Source organism: Sitophilus oryzae, unplaced genomic scaffold (genome assembly GCF_002938485.1).
Source record: "Sitophilus oryzae breed Bouriz unplaced genomic scaffold, Soryzae_2.0 scaffold_1109_pilon_pilon, whole genome shotgun sequence".
In the NCBI taxonomy this organism is placed as follows: domain Eukaryota; kingdom Metazoa; phylum Arthropoda; class Insecta; order Coleoptera; family Curculionidae; genus Sitophilus; species Sitophilus oryzae.
In genome coordinates this window covers 455462-476209 of record NW_022145737.1, presented here as the reverse complement: position 1 = coordinate 476209, position 20748 = coordinate 455462, and the positions used below count along the sequence as shown (strand labels likewise).

Below are 20748 nucleotides of genomic sequence, written 5' to 3'. Positions count from 1 at the left end.
AGGGGGTGATTCCTTGTTCAAAATAAAGGGTAGTTTGCTTTATAAACGTTGGGTCAAAAGTCAACCATTAGGGAGATATCGCAGTACAAAGATGGCGGAAAAATAATGTTTTTATTTTTTATCTTGAAAACGAAAAGAGATAGACTAATGAAATTTTACGGAAGCATTACTGTTATGAAAACACACTTTCTGGTATTTTCTCACTTTTTAAAATGAGTGGAAGGGGTTGAAATAAACTACCCCTATCATTCTTGTTAATGAAATTTAAAGAAAAAATCTTATCAAACACATGCAAAAAATTAATTTTGATAGTTTAGTTTATTTAGAAACTTTTTTATCTCTTGTGTTTTTTTGATAAAACTCACCGATTTGAAATTAAAAAATAAAATGTAAAGCATTACATGTCAGGACAAAAATATTTTTAGATAAAGAATCTAGTGGGCAGCTGTAATTTTTTAGAAAAAAATCTAGTCGGCCGCTGTCACTTTTTAGGATGTTTCTATTATTTTATTTGACATTACCCTACTGCAATACGTTATTATCTAGATTATTATTATTATCATTATTATCACTAGATTCTTAATCTAAAAATATTTTTAGTTCTGACATGTAATGCTTTACATTTTATTTTTTAATTTCAAATCGGTGAGTTTTATAAAAAAATACAAGAGATAAAAATGTTTCTAAACAAACTAAACTATCCAAAAATTTTTTTGCATGTGTTTGATAAGATTTTTCTTTAAATTTCGTTAACAAGAATGATAGGGTAGTTTATTTCAACCCCTTCCACTCATTTTAAAAAAGTGAAAAATTACCAGAAAGTGTGTTTTCATAACAGTAATGCTTCCATAAAATTTCATTAGTCTATCTCTTTTTGTTTTCAAGATAAAAAATAAGAACATTATTTTTCCGCCATCTTTGTACTGCGATATCTCCCTAATGGTTGACTTTTGACCCAACGTTTATAAAGCAAACTACCCTTTATTTTGAACAAGGAATCACCCCCTGAAGTTTTTCGCATTTGTTTTGAAACACCCTGTATATTACTGCAAATTAAGTGTTCAAGTTAACTTGTTGATTTTTCAAATTATATATAAAATTAATAACCAGCGGCGTGCGGTGCCAATTATAGGCGGGGAAGCGAATCGGTAAAAAACCCTATTTCGAGACATTACTTTTACATTTTCTTAAAAAACTTACCTTTGAAAATTCCGAGGCCAATTCCATTGTTCCATTAAAATTCTATCGAAAATTGTTAAACAAACAAAAACACATAAAGTTATAATAGTTAAAATACGATATTTTAAATTAATTTTCCGAAGCACATGACGCGCGATAGGCACCTATTTGTATTTGAGGTCTATTCGTCTATCAGCCATTGCAAATTTGTCTATAACATCATCATAAAATTTTGGATTTAATTTATTATATTACCTATAAAATCACAAGCGAACCCGTCCCGATAAATTAAAAGTCAAGGAAGGCGGCCGAAAAATCGCTGCCGTGGCTAGCAACTGTGCGAGATTTTCCGGCTTAAATTTGTCGTTTGCGTTCGAGGTCAATAACACCTACATGAAGGAGGGATAGGCGACCGGCGGCGATTCCCAGGCGCGCATCCATGCAGTGAAAGGCTAATTAAATTTGCTAGATACGTTTATGTAAGGTTTCAAATAAATAATTTTAACAAATTAAATTAATCTTTTGTTATAAAATAACAGTATTATTAACGTTTAATTATTTATTTTTTTATCTTTAAAAAGTTTAGGGAAGCGGTGCTTCCCCCGCTTCCATGGACCGCACGCCGCTGTAAATAACTAATTATTTTTAAAAGTACTCATCTATCTTTATTAATAAAAATACTAATTAATATTTAATATGGCCAAGAATTAGTCTTATTGAAGTATGTGTAATGATAAAATACAAAATTGCATTATTTCAAGCGTAGTATAGTATTAAAGTTAGTCTAGCGAGAGACTAAGATACTATTTCCTTAGATTAACAATAAAAAACTATTTCGACATAGATGACATATCCATAAAAAATGACAGAAAATACAATATACTTTTGATTTATAATGATATACAAAAATTGTAATCTATATACTAACAATTTTAACACATAATAATAAAAAATGCAGTCTTATATTTTTAAAGAACTTTGTACAAAATCAAGATACTTCGAAACATCCGTAAACACAACGTAATGAGACGAATCACATCGAAACCTGTTCTGTAAAGCTACACTTATGGACACTAATCCTCTGATTTGCCACACTGTATTCTGCGTATTTGATCCAGGTTTGGGTAGAATCAGTCCTCCGCCAGAGTCGCCGTTACATACCGAAGTACCTGGGGGATATAAAGAAAACAAATCTTTTCTAAAGGCACTATTATTACAAAAAAGATTTATCTTAAAAATATATTCGAAAAATCTGTAATTATCAAAAAATTAAAATAGGGGTCCGTAACTGTGTAGTTATTAGTTATGGAAAATTCCTTGATTTTAGGAATACTTTCACGTATCGGCAACGGCGTAGGCTTTAAGACAAACTGGCTACTAGTGTGTAGTTAGTACTCTATTTTAAATAAAGAGGTATAGTTTTTGTTACTTATGATAAATAAGTAAGTGTGTTTATAGTCTAAAGATATCTAAAATAATCGTATGAATATGATAAACCTACCATTCTTGAACCCAGCACAAAATGTGGTACTGCTTGTGAATCTTGAATAGAATTCCGGGAAGGAATAAATACACGTTTCTTGTGACACTATCGGCATATGCGCTTTTGTCAACTGTTCAGTTACTTTACCGGTTTCGTCGAAACCCCAACCTGTTACAGTACCTATAAAATATCAGCTCTTTAATACTACTTTGTTAGTCTTAATATATAAATTAGCGAAAACAGTAAAAAATATATAAAAGTTTTAATAGTTTTAAATAACAGTGTCAATTGTTACTTTCAAATAACAGTTTCGGCTGTTATTTAGAAATAAGACGTCTGAGAAAGGACTCATTATTTAACAGAAACCTGTTATTTTAAGCTGTTAGTTAAATAACAGTATCACTTCCAACTGTTATTTACAAATAACAGTTTCGGCTATTATTTATAAATAACACGTCTGAGCAAGGACTCATTGTTTAACAGAAACCTGTTATTTTATGCTGTTAGTTAATTCACAGAACACTTCCAACTGTTGAATAGCAGTTCCAACTGTTATACAAAAAGTAACTCACCGATATGGTCAACAACACGGTCCAATTGATTATTCCCCTCCCACAAACAAATTGGTCTGACGTAGTCAGTAAATTCAGCACGTTTGCTGAGTTTGAGAACAGCTATGTCGTTACTAAAACTCATAGGGTTAAATTTCGGGTGCACTATTATACTTTCTACTTTTCTATATTGAATACCTGGGTTCGACCATACCCGTAGATAGTATTTTCCTAAAAAGCGATAAAATAATAAATAAGAGACCTACAATAACTCTAAAATCACTTCTTTACCTAAATATATCACTAAGTTGCTTGGACTTAGTGCCATCTGGCTTTTCCTTTTAGTGACGCAATGAGCTACTGTTATTAAATGATAGTCGCTTATTAGGGAAGCACCGCAAATATACGTTAAATCTATACCCTTGGAATGGTAGATGGCAGCGTGCCATGGAAATTCACCTTCTGTTGTTTCCTGTCCGTGAGTTATTAGAGGTCGTGGTTGTTTCTGAAAAAATAATAAAACTTGATAAACTTTTGTCGATAATTTTGTAAAATATGTCTGTTAGCTATAAGAATTTACAGAATTAACAGGGGTATTAAATTCAATGAATTTTGTTGTTGACCAAGTCAGTGGTATTTTGAAAAATAACAGTTGGAACTGTTTTTTAAAATAACAGTTGGGACTGTTATTTAAAAGTATGGAACTGTTATTTAAAATAACAGTTGTGAATTGTTATTTAATAACTGTTGGAAGTTGGAATTGAACAAATAACATTAACAAATTTTATGCATCATATCATATATTTTGTTACAATAACAGTTACTTACGATAACTGTTCCACATTCAGCAGTCAACGGGTCGGGAGACGGTCCTTGCGGTTTTAATATTAAACTAAAGTCGCCTTGATAGAAGTCATCATCGCCTGAACCAATTGGAAGGCTCGGTTTTTGTCTAAAACAATACAAAAATATTCTTCAGTCTTTACTACCTATAAGATATAAAAATGAGACAGGTGGTTTATTAATTAATTATAATTATTTAATGATCTGGTATTTTACTACCTACTGTTATTTCAAAAGGCAGTAGTTGTTAACCTTTAAAAAATAATAGGTACGCGCGAAAGTAACATGCACCATTATAATTCGACCAAGCTCATAACTTACTGTTATTACTTTTTACAGAAACCTGTTAATTTTAGCTGTTATTTTTTTAAATAAAACAGTCCCAATTGATATTCAGAAACTGTACAGAACTGTTGTACTTACATCACTGTAGGACTAATCCCAGACGAGGTACCACCAGATACACCCGACAGTGAGTCCGGTATCTCGGGCTTATTGGTGAATAACTGTCCGGTAACTACCGGACTAGGTGTAGTGGTACCACCTACAGGACATATCTGTCTGGCATTGAGTCTCAACGTTAAAATATACGGGGAGGTTCGTTAGTGTTGTATCTAACGTAAAAAATCTAAGCTGCATCGGTGCGTTGGGTTGTAGTTTCACTCCTGGGTTCTTTATGAGGTACCCTGTATTATTATCTCTCGCTGTTTCCACCTCACCAACCAGTTCTAGAAAAATATGTAGCTATAAAATTCATATCTGTATATTTCCTGTGGAAAAGTGTATAACAAAAAAACTTACCCCTAACTGCAAAGTCTGCTTATTTAGCAGTACTCTAAACCATACACCAGTCAATTCGGCATCGGTTTTAAGTGTCACAGTAGCGTACCATCGGTCTGGTTCAGAGGGGTTTTGTTCATATTGAAAAACGTCAGGACATGGTGATTTTAGCTGTTGTCCTAAAGTCGTACCCAGGTAGTACCAGGTTAGGAAAAATATGAAGTACATCGTTCGAAACATTACCTGTAAAACAAAATTCTGATTGTACAGGGTGTCGAAAATTTTAGGGTTACAATTACGTTACAAAATTACAAAAATATTCAGAAATTCGGAAATTTTATGTAGATTCAGAATATACCGGCTGCGTCTCAAAAGTGCGGCTCACCCCTATAACTTTTTATTTTTTTCAAATAAAAAAACTACTTTTGGTATGTTAGTATGTGACATAAATTAGGATTGCTTGACGTAATCAATTGTTTTCGGTCACTTCCTGTGTTACCGGAAATCACTACAACTTTTGAATTTGAAATGGCACCCTCGGTATTTTTTTACTTTATTCAATAGAAAATGACACTCTGAATATAATGACTTATCATATGTCAACCTTTGACATTTTTGCTTAAAACAAAATTGTATTTTAAATTTCAATCTAGATGAGTGCCACGGCTGTATTAAAACACTAATTTTTAGTCAAGCAGCCTTGGAAAAATAGATTTGATCGTCTAAATGTTTTTAGTGTCACCCGGTATACACCTTTGAAGGTTTAAGTGTCTTGGTTTTGTGAAAAATTATTTTTTTGAAGTCTTAGACAAACGTGTACAAAGATATTTCGGAAATATGATATATCTGTTTCATATAGCACGCTATACGTATTTAGAATTGCAAATAACAAAAAATCACAAAGTAACAAGAAAATACTCACAATGTTGACATGAAAAACATTATACACTTCTGATGAGTATACACTTTATTTAAATCACATTTAATTTTTAACGCTATGAAATCACACTATAAAGAATAAATAAATAATAATTCAATAATCTCAATAACGAAAAAAGAAAACTGTATAAACGTAACATTTTAAATAATACTGCAATACAAGACCATTTGTACATATATTTATACCTCTATATCATACCCACTACCCACTACATTTGACAAATATTTTAAATAAGTATATGTATAATGGATATTCTTAAAAAAATACCTTAATTGTTTTTTAAACTTTCAAGAAGTGTTTTGGTTCTTGGTCGCTAAATTTTGGGAATTTAAAAACGAACAAAAATAAAAACATTAAAGTCAGACTATACCCAAACAAATAAGTCTGAGATATAAGGTAAAACCGAAAATATTTGCAGAGACTGATTGATGATATTTTGATTTGTTTTCAATCTGTTTAACTTTCGCATTAAATATATTATTTTCCTATGTAATTACTTTGTTACTTGTTTTATGATTCCTTGAATAAATATATCCGTTTACCGTATTTATATTATCTCTGGTATAAATGACATATGTAAATAAAGATGTAAAATATTAAATAATTTACTATATTTAATTATAGTAGTTATTTCATAAACTTACAAGTAAATATTGTTTTATATGTCTAGATTAAACTCACGATTGTTGTGGTTTAGACTTTTAATAATATAACAACAAAACTACATATTTACTATACGATCGAAAAAACGACGTCAAAGACGGCTGGGGAATGACATTCAATGATAATTTTGGCGAGGTCAAGCTGTAGACAAGTCATTTACTTAGCCCGTACTCTTTCTTTTATTTTTTTAATGAGGAAGAAGGTTGTAATTTATTTTTATATTGAGTAAAATTGAGATTTTTAAGTGGTGTAGTTAAAAAATTCAAGAAAAAATAATTTTTGGAAATAGATTTGTTGTCATCTGGAAACGTTCTATCCTTTTATAATCTTTCTATAATTAGTGGTGCTTATTTTTTGACAAGTTTTATGTCAATTTTAGTAAACGACGTCTAAGACCTGCCAAAACCACCATTAACTTCATTCCCCATTTGACGCCGTTTTTTTTTCGATCATACGGTATTATTAGCATATTAGTGTGAATTATAACTTTTACAGAACATAAAATTTTAAACTAGTTGATTATAGGGATTCACTATTTCTCAGAAAAATTATTATTCTGAATTAGTTTTATATAGTGTACCTATACATGGAAACACCTGTATATGAATAAAATAAAGTATATAATTTTTATTTTATTTTTAATAATATCTATATGAATTGTGAAAACAGTCTTGTGTGATGTCTTTGTAAAAACAAAAATTGTAGAAAAAAATTTCAAAAAAGATGCAAAATTTTTTTGAAATATTTTATTTTCAAGGAAAAAAAAATGTTTTAAAGATGTATCTATATGTTAAAGATAAATATAAAAATTCTACTATATCTACTATGTCCCCGGATTGTCCAAAGGAATCCTAAAAATCAAAAGTCGTTTTTAGGATAATATAATTTTGATTTCATTCCTTGATAGATGGTTATTATTGACGTAACTACAGGGGCGCCTGGGGGTGCCGCCCCCCCAGTTACTGCTGGGCACCCCCCAGAAAAATCTTGAATTATGACTCTTGGCTACGTATTAATTTTTATTTGCTTGTGATGTAGTAAAAATTATGTTTTCTAGTTTTGTTTAGTTAATATTATTTTGTTGTGTTTAAAAAATGTGTTAATTTTTATTTTTTTTAGAAAACTTGTAGGTATTTAAGTAATCTACGGGAACAAGGTTTGATAACCAAGGCTATGAAATTTATTGATAGAAATTAATGTAAACGTTTTATTCAAAAAATGTGTTTTTTAAAATTATTCTTCATTTTTTAAAAAACAAAAGCCCTAGGCCCCCCTGGTCTCAACCCCAGGCCTCCCCCCAGGACAAATTGCTAGTTACGCTAATGACTGATTTCTTTCTAAAATCGACAACTATGAAACTATGATTCCTTCCCCGACACAAACGGTACATTGTGAAACAGGAAACTGTAGAGAGAAACAAGCGCTATAACACAGGATACAACATTTTAATGAACAGTGCTTTCCATAAAATCAATAAAATGAAAAATATACGAAATAAAATACGTGTACTGATTTCTTTCTAAAATCGACAACTATGAAACTATGATCCCTTCCCCGACACAAACGGTACATTGTGAGACAGGAAATTGTAGAGAGAAACAAGCGCTATAACATAGGATGCAACATTTTAATGAACAGTGCTTTCCATAAAATCAATAAAATGAAAAATATACGAAATAATATACATGTACTGATTTTTATTATTAATTTTGATTAACGTCATATTTTTTCCTGTTGTTAAAATCTCACATTTTCCTATAACTATTATCAAATTTGTATCCCTAGCATTGAACTAAACAAATTTTGTGCTTATTTAACATTTAACTAAAAATATGACGTTAATTAAAATTCTATCAATAACAATCTATGAAAGAATGAAAACGAAATTATATTGCCATAGAGACGCGTTTTGATTTTTAGAACTTTAGGAAAAATTCAACAATATTTTCATATTCTTTTCTTTCAATTTTCTCTAGAACGGTATGGAAATTTGAAGAAGTGTAGACGGGATGAACCATTTTAGATCAAACAAATTTTTTTTTGAAGTATGCGTTTTTCTCAAAATGTTAATAATAAAAAAGTTTCTCCTTGTAAAGACAAACCGGGGACATACTGTATACGTAGTCCTTTTTTGTGCATAATTATTACGAGTTAAATAAGATCATTACAGTTGGGGGTTGGCAATAATTATTATCAATTAATAATGTTTAAATTCACTGCCTTTGTAAGCTGATTTAATTATTATTCGTTACTTTAAAAACGTATCAATTACAGACCAAAATAAACCGTAAATAAAGTAGCTTTATAAAATTGTGTTTAAAATTAATGAAAAACACACCCCCCAAAACAAAAAATAAATTTAATATATAATTAAACATTAAAAGAAAATTATTGACAAGCTTAAAAGTTTAAAATTCTTATTGTAATTAACGCTAAAAGAAAAAGACAAATAATCATGCATCCCCATACAAGCATAAATACAATAACTGTAATTACAGACACTTACTTGTAATAATGGAAAAATTATCCAATAAGAGCACTCTTGAACGAACCGAAGGTTTTTGAAAGTAGTTAATAATACAATAGGAGCATTAAAAAGTAAAAAACGATTTAAACTCGATTAGCCATATAATTAAGGCCTGTTTTATACCGAGTATTTGTCATTTTGAACCAGTTCTATGTAACGTTTGCGGTTTTCCTACTCGAACTTATTGAACATGTATATTTGAAAATTGTGAAAATCTGAGGATGATCCCACCACTAACAACTACCGTGTGAACGAGCTAGGGCTTCTTTTGATGACTAACGGGAAAATTGTAAACAAATTACAAGGCACGATATATACTAAATTTCATCCAGCAATAATTCCAAAAACAAGTTTTTTCCTCAGAGCAACAATAAGCAAGTAGAGATATGTTTGTTTTTTACCAAAATTCTCTCTCTGTCTTCTTCTTCTTCCTGTGTCTTGTGCTTAGCCGCACGTTGGCAATTGTCTGTACTCTTCATACAATGTGTAGAGTGCCGAGTCTTCGAAATATGGTGGCTGCGTCGCTGATGTTACACCAATCCCGTATGTTTCTTAGCCAGGAGTGTTGTTTTCTTCCTGGGCCTCGCCGTCCCTCTATTTTTCCTTGTAGAATCAGCTTAGGAATGTAATATTTGTCTCCTCTAAGGATATGGCCGAGGTATGAAACTTTTCTTTCTTTAACTATATTAAACATTTCTCCTTCATAACCTGCAGTTCTTAAAACTTCTTCGTTAGTGGCATGTGCGGTCCATGGTATACGTAAGAGTCTCCGGAGAGTCCACATCTCGAAAGCCTCGATGCGGTTCAGTGTTCTAGCTTTGAAAGACCACGTTTCTGCGCCGTATAGTAAGATGGGCCATATGTAGCATTTTACTACCCGTAGTCAAGTGCTAGCGGGAGACTGCGTGCTAATAGGAAGTTTTTAAGTTTAAAAAATGTTGATTTTGCATAATTCGTTCTAAGTTTAACTTCCTCATCGCAGTACCATCCTTCATTGATCATAGCACCTAGATATTTAAATCGTGGTACTCGCTCTATAATATTTCCATCCACCGTCAATGCTGTGTTGATTATAGGCTGGCGTCCTATTACCATAAGTTTGGTCTTGGTAGCGTTGATTTGACTGAAACGATTTCCCATGTCCTCTATCTTCTAAAGTTGGTGCTAGGATTGGATCATCTGCATATCTTATATTGTTAATTGGAACTCCGTTAATCTTAATTCCTCGACTTTCTCCTTCTAGGGCCATTTGAAATATCTTTTCGACGTATATATTAAAAAGTATTGGTGACAGTATACAGCCCTGGCGGACTCCTTTACACACGTTGAAGGTGTCTGTGGATAAATTTTTGTTAACTCTTATCTCCGCGGTTTGGTTCCAATATAGTTCCTGTATGATTCTAATGTCTTTAGCGTCTATTCCTATCTCGAGCAGTCTGTTTAGGAGAATATCGTGTTTAATGTTGTCGAAAGCCTTCTGATAATCTAAGCACACAAAGACATCTTGGCGTTGATCATTACATTTCTGGATCAGTAGCTTGATTGAAAACAGAGCCTCTCTCTCTGTCTAAGTTTAATTAATTATTAATTAAACCGGCTCCAGAGTTGATGGGGTGTTACCCAATGCTTCCCAAGTGGAAACCAACTTAAAGCGGAACTCAAGACCCTGGAAGACTCCATCCGTAACCTGGAATCGGAATCCTCCAACGGTCTAAGACACTCGAACAAATTTCTCAGAACTTACTACCGAGAAAAATCTAAATTTTTTCTTGATTTAAGTAAAAACGATCCTCTAATTGTCACGGAGTTTTTAACAGGACACTGTGTCTCGTCAATGAACACTCAGTAGATTGAAAAGAAACAACGGCGAATACAGACTCTGTGGGGAAAATGGGGAAACACCAGAACACCTCGTCACTGAGTGCGCCGAGACGTCAACCATTCATGCCATCAACTTTGGTACGACTGATATCGGAGATGGAGAACTAACCTCTGCAAAACCGTCACAGATACTGGCTTTGGTCAAAGCCCTGAAACTGTTTGATGAGTTATAACTGAAGAGTAGTGGGTCTACTAACAGCGAGGGTCTTCTAAGTTGAATAGACATCTAAAGATATTCTGTGATCTAAAGCTGATGGAATTAACGGACGTTGCCATGCACATTTTGTCAATCTGAAAATAGGCAATGACAGGTCATTGACAAAGAACTAAGGATCATAAGAGAACCACGATAGATCTGAAAATCTAATCTACATCATGAACGAACGGTATCTACTATATTTGTTACTCTGAGTTTTGTCTTTTAGAAGATTGGCAAGTTAACGTGAAGTCAAGGTGAATGCCAAAGAACATATTCCACTTAAGTACGCGTCATGAGATTGGAAAAAAGGATTCCCCATGCGGCGACAGTACTCTCTGTTTTATTACTTTTTTTCGCATTAAGGCATTTTTATCGCAAGTTTATACAAGTTAAGTCAACTGCTCAAGTCTCTTCTTGAATTCATTTCAATCGTCTAAACTCAACAATTCCTGTCAATTGTTCAGACCAGTTGATTGATGTTCCAGTCGACTACGGTTTATCTTTTGGTGTTTTTAAAATGGGCGTCAAGTAGGTGATCAGAAGAAGATTCTGAGAAATTTATTGATACAAAAATAAATATTACCACTGTATTTTGCGTCTAAAATGAGACTAGACATCACGTTGTTGTTTTATCTGTATCAATTTGTAGATCTCCAAAATAGTTAAATATGCTTGACTTTATACGAAAATAGCGAACAAGTGTGGTGGTAATTCTCACAATTATTTGTGTCAGAGAATATTCAGATTGTACTCGTTGAAATTTAAATGAAAATCATTATAAACATTAGCACTACTAACTATATTTTTTGACACAATTTACTGTTACTAGACACTATTGTAAACTTAGTTAGAGAAGAATAACAACTTATTAGCTAATGCAACAATAATTCTGTGTCATGTGTTTACAAAAATCTAAGTATAACCTATTTTTTCTTTTATATATATTTTTTTCAGTAAAATGTGTGTGTATTGAAGATACAGAATCCGAAATACAAAATTAAAGAAATAATAGTAATTTCTAAAGCATGAACCGAGGAGAAATAGCCTTACTTAACTAACTACTTGTGTCTTGTTTTTTTAATTCTGGCTATAACTTTTTCCAACAAAAAACTAAATTGTTTTGCATCCATCCTTCATTTTTTTTGTAATTTCTAGCCCGAGCTCTAGGCTTTTTTAACTGTAACTTTTAGTAGTTTTAAAATTAGTAGATGCACCATAAGTAATTTCATTTCCTGACCAATATTCTCGTTTTACGGGTTGTTTTTTTAACGAAATAAACTTTCTGTCAATTCTATAGCCATAATTTTGGAAGTTTGAAGTACAGCCCTACGCACTGTCGCCATTTTGAATCAACTAGCAGAAGCTTTTTGATTTCAAACGTGTAAACAGGGAATATTCTTTCAAGTCCATTAGCGTAACTAGCAAATTCATCCTGGGGAGGCCTAGAGCTTTTGTTTTTTAAAAAATGAAGAATAATAATATTAAAAAATCACAACACATTTTTTGAATAAAACTTTTACATAAATTTCTCTATACAGTATGTCCCCGGATTGTCTTTACAAGAGGAAACACTTTTTTATTGTTGACATTTTGAGAAAAGTGTATTCTTCATAAAAATTTTCGCTTCCTAAGTCCTAAAAATCTAAACGCGTTTTTTTGGTAATATAACTTAGCATTTTGCATTCTTTTGTAAAAATTCTTTTTCGTTTTTTTTTGTTGTTTTAAAATGTTAAAGAAGCACAACATTTATGCCGGGACCCAATTAACCAACACGCCACGCCACGCGACGCCATGCTACCCCACGTCATGAAGAGCTGTACGTATGTTTTTTCATTTAATTACATGTATTGCGTACACACTAACACACACGCCACCCGACGCCATAACACGCTATCACACGTGTGTCGTCTGTCCCAGATCTCATGTGTACACTCTTTCCCACGTCGCAACACGTGGGCCCACTTGTTGCGACGAGGAATAGTGTGGCGTCGCGTGGCTTGTTGGCTAATTGGGTCCCGGCATTATTGGGAAAGGGTGATGGTAGTTATCGGAAAATATTGGGAAAATATAATACTTTAACAACAGCAAAGAATAAGGCATTAATCAAAATTAATAATAACCATCTATCAAAGAATTAAATCGAATTGATATTATCATAGAAACGCCTTTTGATTTTTAGGACAAAAAATTCAACCATATTTTCATGTTTTTCTTAATTATCTCTAAATCGTTTTAAAAATTTGGAAAGGTATAAACAGGATAAACCATTTTAGAAAAGCAAAAATTTTTATGAAGAATGCATTTTTCTTAAAATATTAATAATAAAAAAGTTTTTCCCCTTGTAAAGACAATCAGGGGGCATACTGCATACATTTAATCGACTTAACTAAAACACATTATTTATTCATTTTAGATAAAACTAACACACAATTTTTGAACAAAACAAAGTAACAAAACTAGAAAAAGTCATTTTTACTACACCACAAGCAAATAAAAATTAATATGTACAATCATAATTCAGTCAAAATTCAGGACTTCTCTGGGGGTAACCAGCAGTACCAGGGAGGACCCGACACCCTGTAGTTAAGGCAATGTTCGAGTCATTTGAATTCCGGTGAATTGATGAGTTCACTTGACTCAACAAAGTCACTGGATGGTATATAAGTCTTTTAGAAGCGATTTAAATACATTTAAGTAAAATTCTACGTCATTCGATTGCTGTTATACACATCTTATCGGAAATTCCTCAAATCCCTGCTTTTATATACTGTTAAACTGGTTTCAATTCTTCTGTCTATATCACAACACAGCTTGCCAATAACATAACCACAGTATAGCCACAGTATATTGTGCCATGGCTAAGAAAACAACTACATATTTGTTTCTATTCAGTTTTGAACGCTGAATTTTGCGTTTCTAAACATATTATTACGCTTGTTTTTAATCAAAAAACTCGTGTGTGATGGTAAAATTAAAAGTTAATTAAAAGGTGAGTCAAAGCGTACGTTTTGTTAGGGATTTAAAAATAATAGCAATCTTTTTATAGTTTTAATTAATACGTATATAGCGTATATGCTAATAACAATATTCTTTGTTGTTATTGAGATAAACAAGCAGGGAATAGTGTACTTGCATCGAAATGATTTATTGTAATAAAACAATTATAAAATAATTAGAAGAATCAGTGTTAAAAATAACTTCTGTTTTCTAAGGAAATTATTTTTAATTTTGCAAAAATAAAAAAATATTTCGAATATAAATTTACAAAATTTTAATTATTTTTCAACTATTAATTGTTTTAATTTGAATAATTTAAAATTGGAACAAAGAATTTTAGTAAAATATTTTTAGAATGTTTCTTTAAAAATTACAACTTATATCACTCATTTTTTTATGGACTTCGCAGGGTTCGAATATATCATGATATTCATATAAATATCATATCACATGATATATACCTGATATATATGAAGCTATTAATATCATGATATATATCACAAGATTGTATCCTCCAAACCCTGATATTTAACTCTGTTTTTTCAAGATTCAGGGAAGGATTTTTATGTGATAAGTAACTTTAATAAACAATAACATATGTTTTAGTGAAAAACATAGATATATACTTACAAAATAAGTAAGAAACCATTATAACCCATTGTCCTTGAAAGATTTTGGTATTTTCATTATTATACTAAGAATATTCAATAGTTTCAAAATACCTTGATCTCCAAGAAATATAAGCACTTATTCAAAACTACGTAAACTAAATTCATCGTCACTTAACACTGTTTTGAACATGATTTATATAAATTTGCGTTAAATAATATTGTTTTTCAAAATCACAAATGAACCGAAAATTTAAAACAGATAAAAAATATATACACAGTGTCCCAAAGTGTGTAGATAAGTCTTATCCAGTGTACTGGTTGTCTCAGTTAAATCAAACTGCCCATGGATAAAATTCTAGCACTAACAGATATTGTATGTCAAACGAATTCAAAGCTATATTGTTTTTTCTGTCAATTTTTTAAAAATGCAAACTTGTAAAAAAATTAAAAATTAAATATTAATTAGTTCATAGTTATTATAATAATTATTATAGAGCATAATTTTCACATACAATACGATATCCAAACATTTTTTTTTCAAAAAGCTGTAATATTTTTATTTGTGTACTTTAATTTGCATAGTCAATATGTTGAATATATTCATCCCAATTAAAATCTTTTTGTTAATATCCTGATACCCAAAAGATATATACATATGTTGTTTACGTTAATTCATAATAAGTTATGAGTATTATAATTCTTCAATAAATTTTGTCTATGCTGGTGACATTTTGAAAACGAGTTTTATGAGCAATAAAAATAGTTGATTTTTAATTATTATTTTTCCATCACGTTCAAAAATACCTTTAAACAATTTTTCTAGGAATATTTAAGGCTATGAATATAAATTGAATGATCCAACGTTTTGTAGCAATATATATCCCCTGTATAAGGCTCCCTAAATCTCTGACTAACTAGGAAAAAAATAACAGCGCGTAAAGAAGTTTCACTCCAAAAATAAAATGGCAATTATTACAAAAAAAAACTTGGTTTATAAACTTAAAAAAAAGTATTTCTGCTGGTGTCACAATAAGTATACTTAGCTAATATTTGTCCCGGAAATTCTCGAGGGTATTTACTATATTCTTCATCTTTTCCCAGCTTTTTTCTAAGAAATATATGTTACCATATCAACCAAAAGGTCAAAAGCAACAAGTTTATCTTGAAAACAAACAATTATTTCTGATTATTACAATAACAAATAGTATTTTAGTCTTGTGTATTCTTTTACAGGACTGAGACAGAATGTTAATATCGATTTTTACTTGGTGTTCGTTAGTGATCAGTGTTGTGGTGGGACAACTGGTATCGCCCTGTCCAGAAACCTTCACGTACGAGTCCAGGGACAAGGACCAGCCGGACAGATGGTACGGAGTGGTTCTCTTAAAGTCCCAGGAAGACTTGGAAGGAATATGGTTGAGGATAATTCTGGACAGAAGTGCAGAACTATTAGGGGTAACTTATTATGATATAATTTTGATAATAAATTTAATTATTCTTGCATTCTTCGTAAAATCAATAAGTATAAGCAAAGTGCCGTGTGATAAAAAAAAGGCGTCAAGGACGGCTGGGGAATGACCATCGATGATAATTTTGGCGAGGTCAATCTCTAGATGTCATTTAAAAATCATTTTTACTCAATACATATAAAGATAAATTATAACTTTCTTAAGGCCAACTGGCAGTAAGCGCAATTGAAAAATAAAGAAGAGTACGGGCGAAGTAAATGACGTCTAGGGCTTGACCTCGCCAAATTTATTATCGATTGTCATTCCGCAGCCGTCCATGACGCCGTTTTTTTTAGGCGTTTATTTTTTTTTGGTATTTAAATTATAGTTAATATTTTTTGCAAAAAAATCAGCCAAAAAACTGAAAGAAGTGTTTATAAGTGCAGATAATAAAAATATATATGAAGAATTGTGTTACAGAATTGGTTTGGAGATACATCCTCAACGGATAACATAGAATATACTATCAGGAACCCCTCGTATAGATTAGAGGCAGGACCACCTGTAGCTGTAAGGTTTTTTGTAAAATATAACGCAGCCTCCATAGTACCTACAGTGTCAAAAATACTGTTAAATGGTAAGAAGTAATAATAAATATGTTTAAGTAAAATCAGAGATACAGCCTATATTTCTACATGTATCATACAGTCATTATTAAATAAAACAAATACAACTAAATTATTATTATTAATTATTGTCTTTATAGGTAAGACTCTGTGTCCCACTACAAAAAGAGTGGAACCTCAATTACATATAAGTGTAAAAAATGGATCCAGAAGGTACTCAAACGCTTTCAGTGTCTCCAAATAATCCAGGTGTAATAAGAAGACCTCCACCGTCAAATAGAGAAACCACAAAGAGGTAGGCGTCATACCACTATACTCATTTAGTAAAAAAATATAATACCTTACTATTAGGTGTTATATAAGAACTATACAGTGTGTACCCGGATTGTTTTTACAAGAGGAAGAACTTTTTATTATTATTGACATTTTGAGAAAAATACATTCTTCCTAAAATTTTTGCTTGTTCTCAAATGGTTAAAACCGTTTATACTTGTAAAAAAATTATACGTTTTAAAAAAACAAGAAAATATGATTGTATTTTTTTCAAATTCCAAAAATTCAAAAGGCATTTTTATGGTAATATAATTTCGATGTTTTTCTTTGATATATGGTTATTATTAATTATAATTAACTTTCCTATTTTTTGCTGTTTTCATTTTTTAATTTTCTCTAAAACGGTATGGAAATGAAACAAGCAAAAATGTTGCATGAAGAATGCGTTTTTCCCAAAATGTCAATAATAAAAAAAGTTTTTCTTCTTGTAAAGACAAATCCGAGGACATGCTGTATACAAAGGATACGCTTTTCATTCAAAATAAAATATGTAATATATCATTTCTTGTTCGGTAAAATCTGAATCACTCCATTACATATATGCACAGTCCATCGGTAAGCCTAAAAAGCCCCACAGACGCTCAGTTCTTTCGTACAGGCTGACTGTGCAGGCCAGTTTGCGCAGTTTAACCGCTCACTCAGTTTTGTCTACAGTAAAAAAATAGAATCAGCACATTTTTTACTGTGAAAATTGCTTATCGCGATATAGTTGCATTCTGATCGCTTATGCAATAAAAAATATTTTTGCTGTCTCTGTAATTCTTGCTTTTTATTTTCCATAAACATGAAACATGGCAAGCTTTAATTATTATAATTATTGGATAAATTGACAATTGATAATGCCATAATAGTTATTTGTTATATAAATGTTTTAAGTTAATAATAGACTGAATTTTGTCTACGGATTGAAGCCCAACTGCCTGTACAAATCAGGTTTGAACGTCAAAATTGAGCGTATGTGTAGGCCTTTAGACAAAAAATGCACCGTTTTAGGCCGTCTAATAGTGGCTTAGCCTTAGGGAATCCCCTAAATGAAGATGAAGACGATGACTATGCGTTTTTTGGGGGTGATTTCGCTATTGGTACACATCTAATAAAACTGCTTCTAGGCCACTCAGTGTTCCCAGTCAGGATATTTCGTGCGGAACAGTAGCAACGCAGGCGAGTCCGCTGATTACTTTTGGTCAAAGCACTATCCCAGGTAATTTCTATCACCGTATAGTCTGTCCAAAGATGAAAGGATTCTCTATCATTTTAATTCATAGTTAAATTGTATTGTCTGTCATTTTTTGAATGTAGTCTGTCGAAATCTTATTCCCTCACTCCTTGGACAGACTCGATCAATACCTATAAACTTTACGCGAAAGATACAAAATAATCACTTATTTAGGACAGTGGCCTTGGCATGTGGCGCTCTATTATTCCAAGGGTCTGGAGTTAGTCTACACGTGTGGAGGAACCCTTATATCAGAGAACTTTGTTTTGACAGCTGCTCATTGTATTACCAGACCTCGTACGAATCAAGCTGTCAATCAGCGAAACATACTGGTCTACCTGGGTAAGTCAGTGTATAACAAGAGAATACATGACATTTTTGGATGTCGTCTGTCGAAATATACCCGGACTTGTTGGACAGACTATACCTATATAGTCTGTCTGTTGACGAAATATATATATTGGTATGGAATTTACATACTTCTGAAATAAAATGACAGACGACTGTCATAGGTAATTCTTCCTCTAGAAAGACTATATTTTTTTTTATTAACTTAAACTACTGGAAAATAGTTAGCTTAGTAGTTAACTTAAACTACTGAAAAAAAAATCTTCTAAAATTATTTTTAGCTATTATAATAAACTACTCAAAACAATTATAGCATATTTTCTAAAAAATAATTATTAATTTGAAAAACAATACACTTTGAATTCCCCGACTTACCATTTTAAATAGTATAGATACTGTGAAGGGAAATTCAATAATATAAGCCTATGCGCTAACCTGTAATTTTTAGTCGGCCGACTTTTAGTTGCAAAAGTAAAAACAATACATACTTATAAAGTCGATCGGCCCACCATTTGATTGCATGTGAGCACGGCTCCATATGGATATATTGGTTACAAATATGCAACTAAATAGTCGGCCGATTAAAAATTGTCTGTCAACGCATAGCCTAAGGCCACGCAATGTAATCAAGTATTGGGCCGATCGGCTCCATAAGAATGTATTGTTTTCACTTTTGCAACTAAATAGTCGGCCGACTAAAAATTACATGTCAGTGTATGTACCCTCTAATTATCCTAAAAAAACTCACAAGAGAAAGGCAGAAAAATGCATGCTTCATTTAGAAATATGTAATAATTATTTTTATTCAAATATGCGATAATTGTTTTGAGTAGTGTACTTATTAGAGTATTACTGTCAAATAGTTGAACTTAAAATACCTTAATAATCTTTTTTAAATACTTTTCCTTTATTTTTTTTAAGGAAAATACAGTTTGTTAAGTTTTGGTCCTGAAGTGCAAGACAGGAAAGTGGACCAAATTATTATTCATCCAAGATACAATGCTACATTATTCTATAACGATCTGGCACTTCTAAAATTGGACAGGCCAGCAGAAATAACGAATTATGTTAGGAAATGCTGTCTATGGGAGGAGAACGACAATCTCCAAAATCTGATCGGAAAACTAGGTATAAACTAAGTGTAATATACTTAAAATTATAGGTGATGGTGATTCCTTTAGTGATTCCTAATTAATAAACATTTTTAAAGATACATGATACACAGTTATTATAAAAAAAACTCTTTTTTACCACCCTGCAGCTTTATATTACTTTTTTTTAGGCACTGTAGTTGGCTGGGGATTTGACGAAAACAGAAAGCTCACGACCAACTTGATGCAAACGAAAATGCCCGTCGTCTCTTCAGACACTTGCATTTTTTCAAATAGGAACTTTTTCTCGCAATTCATATTCGATAAAAACTATTGTGCAGGATTCAGAAACGGTAATTTGGTATAAATATCCTAAATAAGTAAATAAATAGTTACTTTCTAGGGACATCTGTGTGTAATGGAGACTCTGGCGGAGGTATGGTCTTCCCAAAAGCCGGGACAAGTGGAGCAGATACTGTATGGCAGTTGAGGGGCATAGTTTCTGTTAGTGTGGCCTTACAAGGAGAGGGCACTTGTGATCCTTCACATTTCATGGTTTTTTTACGGATGCTTCTAAACACTTAAGCTGGATTAAACAAAAAATAAATTATTGACAAATTTGACTCATTATTTGTTCCAAGAAAGCTGAATTGTGATACCTATACTATGTATAAAGGATTTTTTTAAGGTCTAGCAAAGTTTCATTGCATATAAAGTTATCACAGTGTGTATAAATGCCCTATAACTTGCGCTTAATATTATTACAAGACTTTTTATCAACCAAGTATTATTATGATGTATCTAGTAATATTTGTTTTAAGAAAAAGGATATTTACAATCATTCAAATCCAGTATATCATAAGAATACCCCTGCTATTAAAAAAATATTAGAATAAAAAAGATGGACATTGGACATACATAAATGATTTTTTCTTAATTCAGACTTTCTACATTTTATTTAACTAAGTATTTACAACGCCTAAATTATTTTAAGTGACCTAATGTGTATATACAAATCGTCCTTTCAAAATT

At 31.6% G+C, this 20748-nt stretch overlaps 2 protein-coding genes across 2 annotated transcripts; one reads left to right on the top strand and one right to left on the bottom strand.

Moving 5' to 3' along the window:
- Positions 1 to 2108: 2108 nt before the first annotated feature.
- LOC115881344 (prostasin-like) lies at positions 2109 to 14844 on the bottom strand. Its single transcript, XM_030898790.1, has 9 exons — positions 14766 to 14844; positions 4858 to 5079; positions 4771 to 4784; positions 4480 to 4653; positions 4042 to 4165; positions 3505 to 3718; positions 3235 to 3444; positions 2681 to 2842; positions 2109 to 2348 (listed from the first exon to the last, which is right to left on the bottom strand). The coding sequence occupies exons 1-9, from the start codon at positions 14817 to 14819 to the stop codon at positions 2140 to 2142; spliced, it is 1383 nt and encodes a 460-aa protein (XP_030754650.1). The 5' UTR covers positions 14820 to 14844; the 3' UTR covers positions 2109 to 2139.
- On the top strand, positions 13834 to 20407 carry LOC115881248 (chymotrypsinogen 2-like). The gene is made up of 9 exons (XM_030898669.1): positions 13834 to 14035; positions 15888 to 16109; positions 16583 to 16739; positions 16869 to 17023; positions 18171 to 18262; positions 18452 to 18619; positions 19547 to 19753; positions 19908 to 20069; positions 20120 to 20407. Exons 4-9 carry the CDS (start codon positions 16929 to 16931, stop codon positions 20299 to 20301), a joined length of 906 nt encoding a protein of 301 aa, XP_030754529.1. The 5' UTR covers positions 13834 to 14035; positions 15888 to 16109; positions 16583 to 16739; positions 16869 to 16928; the 3' UTR covers positions 20302 to 20407.
- The last annotated feature ends 341 nt before the right edge of the window (positions 20408 to 20748 follow it).